Source organism: Mus pahari, chromosome 2, assembly GCF_900095145.1.
Source record: "Mus pahari chromosome 2, PAHARI_EIJ_v1.1, whole genome shotgun sequence".
Classification (NCBI taxonomy): domain Eukaryota; kingdom Metazoa; phylum Chordata; class Mammalia; order Rodentia; family Muridae; genus Mus; species Mus pahari.
Window position 1 is genome coordinate 162,807,994 of NC_034591.1, and position 14,813 is coordinate 162,822,806.

Sequence of the window (14,813 nt, forward strand, 5' to 3'; positions counted from 1 at the left end):
AGCAGGACATTGGCATGAATAGATCTTAATCACCCAAAAGAAGAAGGGGATGGAACCTCATTCTGGGTTTTCCCTCCAGCCTTGAACATGTGACATGCACTCTGCAGCTATTTATGCTTCAGTGCTACCCTGGGGGAAAGGGTGAATGGCGCCAGACTAAAGATGGCCGTTCTCTCCATATTATAACTGAGAGTCACAATCCTCCTTTAACAACAGTCAAAGTTGCCCTTGATCTGTGGTTCACAGGGATCCTCTGCAATATCTAAGGGAATCCCTCCTTCCTTCACTTTTCTCTTTGAGAGAACAAGAAAAAAGGTAAATTAAGACAGAAAACTGGGCTGGAGAGAGGACCCAGTGGTTAAGAGCACTCGCTGCTTTTCCAGAGGACCTGAGTTTGGTTCCCTTCAGGCAACTCACAATTCATCCATCACTCCAGCTCCAAAGATATCTGACAACCTCTACAGGTTCTGTACTCCAGTACATATGTAGACAGACAGACAGACAGACAGACAAACACACACACACACAATTTTTTTTAAGACAGAAACCAAGCAGGCTTCCCATGTAGAGCACAGTTCCACCTTTAATTTTTTAGCTCTGCAAGTCAGGCAAAGCTCTACGTGTTATAGACAGCTCTCAGAACACTGAAACCAGGAACAAAAATGACGTCAGCAGTCGGGGTATGGAGGGTTTGGATGAGGGCAGTCTTTCAGATGGTCCATGGGTTGAGTGTTTGGTTCCTAGAAGGTGGATCAAACCAGTGCTACCCTGGGGGAAAGGGTGAATGGTGAATGAGACGTGTTCATGCCATGAGGGCTCTGACCTAAGCAGGGACTGTCCAGTGTTGGACTAGTAATTTGCAAGTGTTAAAGGAAGATGGAGTCTAGCTGGAGAAATAGGTCACAGGGCAGGGGGCTCTTGGGAGCTGCATCTGGCCCCTGTACTCTCCTCTGTCTCATTCTGTTTCCTGCTGCATGAGGTGACAGCTCTGCTCTGTTATACCCTTCTGCTATGATGATGCTCTGCTTCACCAGGCCCAGAAACCATGGAGCCAGGCAACCATACACTAGAACTGTGAGCTAAAATATAACGTACCTCCCTCGCTGCCTCCTTCCCTCCCTCCCTCCTTTTCATCCTCTCTTAAACTAACATCACATATTCTGTCACAGTGCTGAAAAGGTGACTAACAGATCAGTGTAAGAAAGTGCAAGTGAAAACAGGGAGAGTGTGCAGATCCGGAGTCCTAGGCATGCCTCTGTGACAGAGTGATGTCTGAGCAGACACTGAAGGCACAGAGAAAGCTGGCCCTACCCAGCATGGGGAAGGGCTTTCTAGGAGAAGACAGCCCACTGCAGAGGCCCTCAGCAGCAGTCTGCTCTGTAAAGGAACAAGGGCTCCAGGGTGCTGGGTGGAGATGACAGCTTGGACCACAGGGTGGAGTCCAGGACTTTTCAGGCTGAAGCCACATCTTATCAGTGAGAGACACACTGCCATTCCTTTGGCGTGAGCAAACATTCCTCAGTCCTCATGAAGAGGAATGACTACACTCAAATCTGGAGAAAGTAAGAGTGTGGCTGCAAAGGAAATAGAAGGATATTTGTCAATAAAAACAGACTACGTTTGAAGGCATTCCCTGATTTGCTTTGGGGACAAACTTGTAAACCCCTTCTCCACCCTCCAGTCTAGTACTCTGCTCCTGGCTTCCTATACAACCAGACTGAGGTCTCATTTCACTTTGAGACACGATCACAGTCTCTATCTCCAGGGCTTTTTTTGTAGTATAGAAAATTTCAAAGTTTGGGGGTTTATTTTTTTTAATTGGTTCTTTGTGAATTTCACATCATGCACCCCAATCCCACTCATCTCCCTGTCCTTTCGCACCTGCTCTCCACCCTTGCAACCTCCTCTTCGAAGAAAAATGAAGTCTCCTTGTGGAAGCTGTAATGTGTAACAGTGTGTCCCCAAATACCCTTTGTCAACACATCTTCACTTGCAAATGTTCATCGCAATGAGCCATGGGTCTGGTTTGAGACCTCTGGCTCCTGCTACACCATCAATCCTGGATCCTCTAAGATATCCTGTTGCTGCTGTCTTGTGTCATGAAGATCCTGCAGCTTTGGATCTACAGGACCAGCTCTTTTACATGCTTTAGTCCTTAACAGATGGGGTAGGCCAGCTCAAAGCCCTGGATTGGGGGCTAGGTGGCAGCTGAGTTGGTCAGCCCACCAGCTTTCCTGAATCCACACCACCAGGGTGAGCTCTCCAGCACTGCCCTGGCTAGTTCACCCAACACCACAGCTGGCAAGGGATGGAGCCAGCTCTCCTGCTTTCATGCCATAGGGGGCAAGCTCACCGAAGCTCACTTCAGCAGGGTCAACTATTGTGCTGCCCAAGCAACGTACAGGGCCTGCTCTCCCAAGTGCTACAGACAGAGGGGCTGGACCAGCTCTTCCACTCTCATGACTTCAGGGCAGGATGGTTTTGTGGTTTTGTTTGTTCTCTAATGTCATTTCCCTCCTGCCCCACTAGAGTTTTTACTGCCTTCAATCCTTTTTTTTTTTTTTTACTTGTCTGTGTCTCCATCAGAGAACACCCACCCTGGGTACCTTAATCAAACATCCCAGGCCATCTTCACTTATTGTCTAGAATAGGACAGAGAGCAGTTGTCACCCCTGCAGAGACAGACTGCCTGACAACGAGACCCCAAAGAGGTCAGATCAGTAGGAGTAGACACAGATGAACATTTCACGGTTCTTGGGTGTAGGTGATGATATTTAATGCTTGCACATTCTCAGAGTTGGCAGAATGCTATGGCTACTAAGATGCAAACTACTGGTAAAATCTGTCATTATCAGGCATTAAAGCATTGCAGGTCCCCACAGCACACATATTAACATATTCTATTTTTTTTTTTAGCTCTGACATTTAAACCACCCACTTCACTCTTATGATTTATGTTAGTATCCGGAGCATTCAGTAAAACTTTATAGCAAACAATGATCTAATAGCCTAAACATGGAAAGAAAAACCATGAGTTTAAGGTCCTGTAATTGGCCTTAGCTTCCCCATCTTCAGTGCTGAAGACTACGGGCTCTTCAGGCAGGTTCCATTCACTGACTGAATGGAAATTTCCACAGGAACTTCTTCCCAAGAGGATAAAATGAAAACACTAAGTACCTTTTAAATCAATCAAAGCAATTTTCAAGGGGCATTATGGGCACTGTGGCCTTCGGTTCTGTCAGTTCAGTATCTACAGAAAAGTTTAATGCATCCCTCCTGATTTCAGAGGTAGTGACCAGGGTGGGGAATGACATTATGTCCTTCACAGGAAAATGGATGCAACTGCAGACCAGAAAAGTCAACTATCAGATGTTTCCTCTCACAGGTGGAACTTGGAGTTTATAGATCGATCACACACACACACACACACACACACACACACACACACACACACACACACGGCATGCAGGTGAGCCCAGAGAAGAGGTAAGGGACTGACAGGAGGGGCAGCTAGGACAAAGGGGAGGAGGGGAGGATATGGGCTGGATACAGTGTCAGTACAGGATACACTTGAGTGAAAACAGTCTGTGTGAAGACCTCCGACCCCAGTTATGTACACTGAATAAACACCAATAAAAAAGAAATTAAGGATTAAAAACAGAAGCAGAATCAGAAGTGTGTGAGGTCTGCGGAGAAGGGAAACACGCTTTGTTTCTCCTTTACTTCCGTTTAAAAATATTCCTGCACATCCTTGCCCAGGAGCCTTTGAGAAGCCTGGGCACGAAGGCTGATGAGCTAGCACCACAGACACCACAAGCCAGAATACGGTGCCTGGCTCTTCCACTCTTGCCACTCACATCCGCACTGGCATCCTCAGCAACTGAGCTGAGGGAGTCTGCAGGCCTGTAAGTCACCTGAGCTAGTGATGTCACCTCCAGGAGTAGTCAGCACTTCCTGTTCAATCTGCACGAGACCCCACAGCCTGAAAACTTGCACTAGCCTTCTCTGCCTGATCATGGCCACTGCACTCCTTTGGTCACTGTCACCTAGAGTGGCCAACTCTTCTACAGTAAATGAGGTGTGAAATGCCTCAGAAATGTCTCCTGGGGCCAGCCCTAGCGCAGAGCCATCCTGGGAAGGGCATTCTAGAAACAGTCTCAATGTTGATGGCTAAAGTGAAGAGTACAATCCTGTCACACCTTGCTTCCCTGCTCTGGTCCTTGAAACTGTCACGATCTGGTAAACTTTTCCTCAGTCAACTTAACCCTTTATGTGAGAAACATGATCAGGCTGTTTTCTAAACAGGTACCACTGTTATTCTTCATACAGAGCATTTGTCCAGACAAAAGAATTATATATCACTTGATTATGTTTGTTCTTTTTTTTTTAAGGGTTTATTAACTTATTTTATTTATATGAGTACCTGTAGCTATCTTTAGAGACACCAGAAGAGGGCATTGGATGGTTGTGAACCACTATGTGGTTGCTGGGTATTGAACTCAGGACCTCTAGAAGAGCAGTCAGAGCTCCTAACTGCTGAGCCATCTCTCCAGCTCAATTATGTTTGTTCTTAAGGGGGTTACTATCTCCCATGCAGTATGTGACACACAGTCAATGTATCGAGGATAAAAACTTACTTTTACTAAGAAACTTTTTTAAATTTTGCTTTGGGGTTCTATGAGAACAAAAATATAAGGTACAAAAACAGAGAAAGTGGATAAACTACAGGACATCTATACAGTGGAATACCACTCAGAAGTGAAAAGGAATTAACTCTTCATTGCACACAAACATCTGAATAAGGCTCCAAAGAAATGCTGAGAGAAAGAGAAAAAGAGAAGGGGGGAGGCAACCTCAATAAAGTATGTATGAAACAATTTTGCTATGATAAAACTATAGAGATGGAGAATTGGTGGTCGTCATGGTTCAAGTGGGAGTTTTATTGATTAGGTGTTAGATCTTAGGTGCATGGCTACAATGAGGAAGTATAGGGTCCACAAGATGGAAGTGCTCTAGGCATTGTAACTGTAGTGGAATCTCAGAAATTGATGCCTGTCATAAAACTGCAGAGAACTAAATATACACCAAGATAAAAAAAAATGTATTCAAATGCTGATGACATTTAGGGGGTGGGGTATCTCATAGAAATGTTACTTTCCTAGCACCCAGGACCACTCAGCCCAGAGGTGGAAACACCCACGAATGGGCTGCATATTCCACCATCAATCACTGATTAAGAAAATGCCTTTCAGGCTTGCCTACTGCCGGATACTAAGGAGGCCTTTTCTCAAAGTCATCTCCCTCACAGATAACTCTAACTTGTTTCAAGTTGACATAAAAACTAACCAGGACATAGGCCAATGCTTGATTCATACCAAATAAAGTAGTTTTCCATCCCTTCCTGCCAGTTCAAGTAATGCAGATCTAACTAGGTGTGGTGGCTCACTGAATGTGTAATCTCAGCATTTAGGAGGCTGAGGCAGGACTATGATCAATAAAGAGCTAGCCTGGACTACATAGTGAATCCCAAGCCAGTCCGAGCTATGGAGTGAGAGCATATCTCAAGAAACAAACAACAACGAAGAAGAAGGTAAAAGAAAAGAAAGAAAAAAACGTATTAAAAGTGTCTGAAGTCTTCAAGGACCTTGAGCTTCTTGCGGCTGCACTGGAACATGGGGCACACCTCATTTACTATAGATGAGTTGGCCATTCTAACTGAAAGTGACCGAAGGAGCAGAGGGGACTGCTCTGCTTTCTCTTCCAGATGAGGTAACTATTCCCTGTGCTCTGTAGACTCACAGCTCAATTGGCCCATTAAGAAAACCAGGGGGAAGAGTTCTCTGGGTCTCTATTTGCTTTCTATTGCTGTGATAAACACAACACACATGCGCGCACACACAATATCTATCTACCTAGGGAGAGAAAGGCTTATTTACCTTTATGTGTACATCTGGACCACAGTCCCATCATTTAGGGAAGTCAAGGCAGGAACCAAGATGGAGGAACATGCTTACTGGTTTGCTCAGTCCAGGAATGACACCACTCACAGTGGGCTGGGCCCTCCCACATCAATCATTAATCAGGAAATGCCCACACAGGCTTACCTACCAACCAATCTGATGGGAGCATCCTTTTCTCAACTGAGTTTCCCTCTTCCTAGATGACCCTAGCTTGTGACCAGTTGAAAAAGAAAGAAAGAAAGAAAGAAAGCAAACAACCAAAAAACAACAAAACCCCAAAACCAAAGAGCAACAGTCTTAGACAATTGCACCAAAAAGAGGTTGCACATCCTTCCTTTCCCCCATTCTGCCAGCCCTGTTCATTCCCCAACCCCTTCACTATCCCCACCCTCTCCCCAGGGTGGGGGCAGGAGCGATGAAGTCAAGCTAGTGATAAAAGGTGGAGCTGCTACATAACCCTTCCTCCTCTGGCTTGGCAGAGTTCCTATTAGGAACTATTAAAAACACTTGGACAGCCAGCACCTTACACTTATTATGCCCGTCCTCCAGCAGGCATTCAACCCTGGCACTTTAAATGGAAACTGTTCTCAGGCCAGGGACCAGAGCAGGCCCCAGGGCTGTAAAAAGTCCGCATGTGGAGTGCAGTGAGCTTATACACCTTCAGATTAATCAACAGCTTCACCCACTCCATGAAAACGCCTATCATCCATGTCCATCCAGTGTAAAAAGAAGCGTTCCTAGTTTTATGATTTTTTTTTTAAGCACTTGGGAAATTAAAAGAGCTGAGAAACTCTGCAGCTAAGGCTATCTTTGGGATAAAAACTAACACAACTTTCCAAAGATAAATGTTTATAAAACATCTCCTTGGGAGTCAGACGTGTCATTTTCTCGCAGTCTTTAAAACATTAGTTTATTTGAAAGAATTACGTGAAAGCCAACTGCAGGTTTTCCTTCTCTCGCCAAAGCCCTGGGCCTGAAGGCTCACGCTGTTATTTTGCCAGCTGTCCCCAGAGATCAGTGCCATAAACTATGGCTCCTATGACAAAGATTTGAAAACGAGTTAATACGGAGCTAATACCCTGTGAACTGCTGTGTCCTGCACGCACACCAGCTCAAACGCGGAGCCAAGTTACACTGAATGGAGCTCAGCGGTTTGGTTCCAACCCGTCCTTTCCCCCAGGATTCAAGCAGATACACCACCCTACAAATGCGTACTCTCGGTCCGGATTCACTACTTCACACCAGAAATGCTGAGTCATGGTTCCGGAGCTGGGGAAGGGGCTTTCTGCGCCCCTCCACCTTGCACGTTCTCAGTGTGGGTCCCGGAGGCTGGGTGCAGCACCGCGGATGCAGAGGCTGGGGCTGGAGATGCCCGGGTTAGGGAGGCTATTGGCATCCCAGTACGCAAAGCTGGGTGCTCAGAGTAGGGTGCCTGACACCTCTCCCTAGCTCCTGTCTGGAACACCCACAGCCTAGCAGCTCCAGGAGCATCTTAGTTCTGATCCGGTCCCCTTTATTCCTCATCTGCCCAGCAGTACAACCTCCCTGGAGAAGCTGATAACTTGGAGCACCGCCACCCTCTGGAACCCGCTAATCGCGGGTAGGAAAAGCTCCAGCGAGAAGTCACGTCTGCCATCCCTGAAGCCCCGGGGACGTAGCAGGCAGAACTCGGTCCCAACTCCGCAGCCAGGAAGCGCGGGAGAACCTAGGTTTAGATGGGAAAATACGGGGCAGAGCAGAGATCTCCCTGAGTAGCGGAGAGAACCCAAAACAGAGCCAGAAGAAAACGATGTAGTGCTTCAGGACCCGAGCAAAGCCTTGAGGACCTGAAGCTGTCCCAGGTAAGGACCAGAGGCAGAGCCAGGTGGATTCAGGACTGAGCCTGGAGCAATAGGATCAGAGTCCGACCCGAGAGAACCCAGCCAGAGCGACGAGGTCTCGGGGCAGAGCGGAGAGAACCTCGTTCAGAGAAAATCTGGGGCTGCGCTGACAGAATACTAGAGTCGTGAGGGCCTGGGACAGACCCTGGAGGACCCAGAGTCTAGAAGAGAACACTTAAGATAGAATCAGGAGCGCTAAGCATAGAGCCCAGAGGACCTGGGGCAGAGATTGGAAAACGGAGCAGGGCAGAGGAGCAAGCGTAGAACCTAGAGGACCAGGCTGAGCAGGCAGAACAGGAGATAAATCCAGGAAGATCTGGCAGATGACTAGAAGACCAGGGGTAGAACTGAGAGAACCTAGCTGAAAGGGGAGAACAACCTAGAGGAGGTATCGAGGGACCTGTCAGAAGTGTCCCAGCCATACCATCCCTTCTCCAGGGACAGGTGTCTAGACCCCAGGACGCACAGGCTCACCTGAAGGACAGCACGCACAGTGGCCGATAGGACTTGTGGCTGGTGCTGTCCGCCAGGCCCTTGCCCCAGAAGTCGTTAGCGAAGATGGCCCAGCGCAGTGGGGTCCCGGGCCGCACGTCGGGGTTGTTCACGATCGCCCACACATCGTCGTGCACAAACTCGCCCCGCAGCGAGCGGCCGTAGCAAAGGCAGCTGGCCCCAGCTAGCAGCGCCGCGGCCCCCGCTGGAACCAGCCCGCAGCGCGGGCGCCGCGAGGGCGCGCGCTCCCCGCCGCCGCGGTCCCCGCGGGTCACCAGCATCGCACCACCCGCACGGCCGCTCCCGCGCGGCGCGCATCCTCCCCGGCCGGGACCCGGGCGCGCGGCGGCCTGCTTGGCTCAGGCATCGCGCGCCCACTGTCCCCGCCCGGGCGCCCGGTGCTCTGCCGCCGCGGTGGCCCAGCTGCAAATAAACAGCGATCCCCCCGCCTCCCCGGGCCATCGCCGCCGCCTCCGCCCACTCTGCGCATGCCCGCTTGCGCGCCTCCGCCTCCTGGATCCTGGGACCTGAGGTCCCCAACACCTGGCCTCTACCCGCTGGCGCTGCTTCCCGGACGGCCAGAGCGCGCAGGTTTAGCGGGTCGCCTCAGGGATTGAGGGGGACACGCGGGAAGGCCACCCAGGGTCCCACCGGGTACGCCCAACTGCTTTCCCAGATCTGTCCCCAGCCTGTCTCAGCTGCGGAGGGGCAGGTCTCCGCCGCCTCCCGGCCGCAAGTCGGCAGGCTTGTCAGGTACTCAGTCTGGACCGGGACACCCTCTCTCCCTTGAGGCGTGAGTGATTCGAAACCAGCTGGACAGATAGGAGACAAGCTCCAGCACCCGCAGGGCTTGAAGTCTTCCAAGGTGCTATGCCCCAGTCCTGGGAACGCAACGCGCGCAGCAGTCCCTTCCCCAAAGCCCAGGGGTGCATCCCCGGCTATAGACTTGCTCTGTTTCAGCTGCTGCTGCTTATAACAAGCCCCGGGTTTGATTTTTATTTCCATACTGGAAGCTCTTCCTTTTGTTTTTCCCTTAAACTCTTAAGAAATGAAGGAGGCGCTGAACACATTACTTCTGGCTTTCTTTTAGTTTTGGTTTTGGTTTTGAGACACTGCCTTAGGCTGTCATTCAGGCATCCTGGGCATTGGCTACAGAAGCCAGGCTGATCTCGAATCCTTGAGTGCCCCTGCCTCAGCGCCCAGGCCCAGCTACTTTACCTGCCCTTTTACTGGATGGATCTCTTGGGTATAATCATTGTCTCCTGGGAGACTGCTCTGACCCTTAAATACAAATTAAAACTACGGACTGCTTTGGCATTGCCTCTGGCTCAGAAACTTCCTGTCTTTCTCGAAACTGTTCTACTTTTGAATGCCAATCACAATAAATAAATGAGGTATTCCAGAAAAACACTGACTTCCCCAAGTACAGAAAAGCCCCATTGGTTCTTTCAGGTCACTTGTGAATGGACATGGCTTTATTACTGAAATTAACTGAGACTCCGTACATCCAGACCCCAAATCTCAAAATAAAGTCGTCATTAAAACAAACAAAAACCAAACATCAAATGTTTGACAAGAAAGAAAAGAAACTTGAAATGGAAAGGGGAATTTGTTCTTTGAGCCTTCCAATGGCTCCTTAAGTTTAAACACCAGAACATTTAATGCAGCAGTTCCCAAATTAACAGGGACATAGTCCAAGACAGGATCCATTCTTGCCTCTTTTGATGTTTTGTTTATTGTTGGTTTTTCTTGGTGAATCAAAATTGGTGAGAGATGAGCAAAGCTGAAATCTTGTGTCCTAATGACAGCTTTCTTAGAACATCTGACCCTCAGTGACTGCCCTCGGGAGAGTTTGCTGAACCGACACACGCTAGCACACACACACACACACACACACACACACACACGCGCACACACACACTGTGTCCTTTGCTCCCTCCATAGTAATAAAAAAAAATGGATGTAGGTTTTACCTGGTGCACATTGTGCTAAAGAAGGGTAGAGGCACAAAGCTACTCAAGTACTGTGTGTCTGTGTGTGATGAATAAGAGCTAGCTATGGACAATACCCTAAACCCAGGAGAGTGACTTCAAGAATAGATTCTATTGCAGCTCACTTCTTCACAGCATTCTTTCAAAAGAGGCACACCTCCCCTCTTCACAGCAGTTTGGGATTTTAGGTGGAGCAGAATCAGAGTTGTCAGTGACAATGATCCTATTGAAGGGAACCCAAGATGAGACTCTAGAGAGAGGGAGAGGCATTCAGGAAGCATGTATGTTCAGTATGTGGCATCTAGGTGCAGGCTGTCTCCAGCGATCAGTGACATTTTCACTGTGGCCACTTCAAATGATGAATTTGGAGTTCATTCAGAATCAAGACGGTCTCTCACTTACAAGGTTCAGCCCAGAGCTTTCCAGTTTGGCAGTGGTGTGAGAGCCATCCACTGCACAGAAACTGCACTTTGAGGGTTGGATTTGGACTTCCTGAAGCTCTGGGAAGCACACAATCAATGCTGTGGTGATACTGTGGTGTTCAGGTTGCTAACCTTGAAGCTCCACTGGTTGGAAGTCTTAAATGTGTTTCAACTTATGACATCTTCGGTGCCCAACACATCTATGTTCAGAGCATGAACTGTGAACCAGGAGCACCCATAGGAAGATTCTCTTGGAGCATCATTTCCTGACCTAATCCTGCTCTGTGCCATAGAGTACCTGTGCCAGAGAGCAGGTGCCATCAAACTGCTTGCTCCTCTCTCAAGGCACAAAACAACCATCTCAGCTAATAAAGGGCCCAAAAGGAAATTAGATTTAATATCTCACTGCTTAGTCTCCAATTATGGTTAAGAGCTTGGTAATTGCAGGAGTACTGCCTTCTAAGATATCTGTGTCCACCCAGCCCAATCTAAAACAAACGATTCCACCAGTACATTTGAGGCTCAGACAGGGTCATTCATAAACATCACGGGAATGGGATTACTGAACAGTATTAGCACAACACTAGAAATAAATCGAGGCAAGTCAATATTTTAATAAAACAGATTTCGAATTAACTGTTAAGATATGTTTTTTTGGCCAAACCTTAGTGAGGGTTCATAATCTTATCTCAGGGCCATAGATGCTGTCCACTTCCCCGTAAACTCCAGTTTTAGCAGAGACCTCTTAAATTTGAGGATGCTGAATATCTGATCAGGTTTATATTCACCATTCACTCAGTAATGTCTGACCACCTTGGCTTCAGAATAATCCCGGTAGATCAGTTTAGCCAGAATCTTCTTGTGCCTTCTACTTTCCTTGATGCTGTGATAAAAACACCAGAAAAATGCAGTTTATGGGAGGAAGGATTTCTCTAGATAACAATCTGGGGAGATGGAGTGCGTCCTGGCAAGAAAGGCCTGGGGGTGAAAGAACGATGGCAAGAGCTTGCTTTATCCCAGAGGAACAGGAAGTAGAGATAGGATTGCAAGTAGGTCTGGGCTATAAAAGTCAAGACCCACCCCCACTGGACTTTTGCATTCAAAGCACAGCACCATCTTAACGCTGACAGGGTATTTTAGCAGGATCCCATCCACTGACACCCCACCCAGCAAACACACACATGCACACACACACATGCACATACATACACCCAGCACACACANGCANACACNCACACGCACACACACACACACACACACACACACACACACACACACACACACACACACACGGCTCCTGGCTGCATTCAGGGTTGAACCTGATCCCTTCCCCACAGAAAGATCTTGTTGCCATGGTTCTGTGCCTGTCACCATTATTCTGAACTAAGTCTGCCTGACTGTGCTTTAACAAGTATCATTCAATAATTTGTTTTTCTTTGAATAAAGACCACTGTGATTTTCTTCATGCTAACAATACTCCCTAATCAGGTAGGTTAGATACAGGAAATCAAGTGCAACGTTACAAAGGCAGACATTTAGCAAAATAATTGAAAACAAAACTTGAAAATACTAATTTTTTGATGTCTAGTAATTTAAACATTATCACTTTTTCAACCCTGTGGACAACAGGCAACCGGTGCTCCCAGACTTGCCCAATGCCGAGTCAGGCAAATGTGGGGCAGTCTGGGATGTCACGTGTCTGGGGCAGTGGTCTTCCCAGGTCCCAGACTGGTGGCTGCAGAGGCTGAACTTAAACATTCCATCACTTAGAGAGCAAACTCTGCCACTCTGTTCCTACAAGTCAAAAGCATGCATGTAGACACTACCATGGCATGTTAGAGGAAAGGAAAATACCCCCCTTTTTCCCCCTCCCTGTCCTTTCGGCTCTTATCTGGGTCTGAAGAATAGATGAACAAGAAAAGGCTATAAACTGATTTAATATATGATTTGAAAGTCCTAGGAGGTATACAGAAGTGATTCCCCAAAGACAGTTAAGCCTGGTAGATTTTTTTTTCATTTTATTTTATGTGAATAAATGTGCTTTTAATGTCAGTGTATCACGTGCATGTAATAGATGTGCCTGAATGTAGGTATCACGTGTATGTAATGCCAAGAAATGCCAGAAGAGGGTGTCCAGAGCCCCTGGGACTTGAGTGACAGCCAGTTATGAGCTGCCATGTGGTGCTGGAAATCGAACTCTGGTCCTGCAGAAGAGCAGCCAGTGCTCTTAACCACTGAGCCGCCCTTGTGCTCCGGCCTGGTGGTTTTACATTCAGTTTGCTGGGGAATAGAGGATCATGGGAGGACACAATAGCACAGCCTGTGAGAGCAGACTGTGGTCACCGGGAAACCTGGCAGAGCTGAGTTGCCACATCCCTGCACAGCTGGGAGAACTTGACCTGACGGGAACAATGAGGGACTGAAGAAATGAGAGGCACGGGGACACACAGCAAAGTTGGGATGAGTTGGGGAGAGCTCTCTGATAGAGAAACCACAGCACCTTGGAAGTTCAGTGAGTTTACCATATATAGAATTGAACGGGGAAGAGGGGTTATTGCATACAACCAAACAAGAGGTGGATTATTGTATACAGCTGAACAAGAAGTCAGGTTTAGATAATCTCAGTAGGAGCAGGCTCTGGAGGGGAACAGCCTTCAGGCCATAAATATCTGGGAAAAGAAAACAATGTTGGTTTTTCTTTGCATACACTGTGAGCGTTCACATTTGTATCGGCTTTGCCATTCCCATGGGCCCGAGGCTTTGGGACCTTCGACATTCTGTGCTTATGTCAAAGCATGCATGCTCACTCAGGACTTCACAAACACACAGGGGGTCCTCTGCTCCTCACACTAATCCAGCCAGGTTTGTTCTGAAGCCTCCACATTTGGAGACTGGCACCCCTGCCACCTCTCACATGTTACAGCTCAGTGCTTCACTGTCATGCTCAGTGACAGTTCAGCACAGTTCCCAGTGTGTGGCCACCAATGCAAGGGGAGGAACCTTCAGGAGGCCAGGTCCAGAGGGAGGTATGAAATCAATGGAGGAGTGGCCCCCCTGGTTCTTCTCTCTTTTGTTTCTTCTATACGGTGAGGGATTTTTGTCCCTCCACACACTTTCCGCCATGGTTGGCCCGAAGCAGTGGGGTCCTGACTGGGAGATGCTATCCGGGGAAAGTGTGAACCAGAATAAGCCTTCCTCTTTAAAGCTGATTGTCTCAGACAACAGTGGCCTTGTGACCAGCTTCAGACAAAGTCAGGAGGCCCTTCTGAACCAATTGCTCTTCTTGAATTCCTTCAGTTTGAAATGTTCACTGTGCCAAGAAGCCTTACTCTGAAAAGACTTGAGTTCTCCAGAGCATTTGGAGTCTCTGGGTTTGAAACCACTGCCACATACAAAATAAATATCTTAAACCTTAAATTAAAATCATTATTTATGCACAACAGAAAAGAACAGTGCTTTCACACGAATCAAGTGTTACATGCATACATTTTTATACTACACTTACAAATCAAAGTGCTTCTTTTAGTTTCTCATACACCCTCTGTAATTTACACAAAATGTCAGAAGCACTAAAATGCCATCACATAAATTTACATTTAAAACTAAATTCAGAGTTCCACAGAACAAAGTTGTATGAAGAGTGAAATTTTTAGGTAAAACTCTCGATCAGGTTCATGACCTCTTTATACATTTTCTGCTTTGAGATGAGATGAGGAACATCTGGCCCGGTGTTGCATGGCCTGAAACATTCTCAACAGCTCTTGTCACTAGTGGATCAGCAGAGAGGAGAATCCCAAGGTCTATGATGATGATGATGTTGATGATGATGATGATGATAATAATAATGTCCTGATCATAGTATGGATCATATATTGTGCTCACTCAGGTCCATCCTCTGCTACAAAGATAACAACCCAACACAGAGACGTAGGCAGAGCCTCATGGTGGTGCTCTAGAGGGTTCTCCATAGGTGGAAACCATCTGTGAATAAGATCAGGAGCTTATGAATAATTAGGCAACTATAAAATTATCAGCTTTGAGCACTGGTTGTTAGTGGCAGGGAGAGTG

General features: G+C 47.5%; 1 protein-coding gene across 2 annotated transcripts in view; it reads right to left on the reverse strand.

Annotated features, from left to right (window-relative positions):
* The window catches only part of Tmtc1 (transmembrane O-mannosyltransferase targeting cadherins 1), a 214,994-nt gene extending 206,259 nt beyond the window's left edge, over window positions 1–8,735 (reverse strand). For both annotated transcript variants that reach the window (XM_021190284.2, XM_021190283.1), the window contains exon 1: window positions 8,315–8,735. In XM_021190284.2, coding sequence (XP_021045943.1) covers window positions 8,315–8,613 — 299 coding nt within the window. In that variant the 5' untranslated portion in view covers window positions 8,614–8,735. The remainder of the gene's footprint in view (window positions 1–8,314) is intronic.
* Window positions 8,736–14,813: the final 6,078 nt, after the last annotated feature.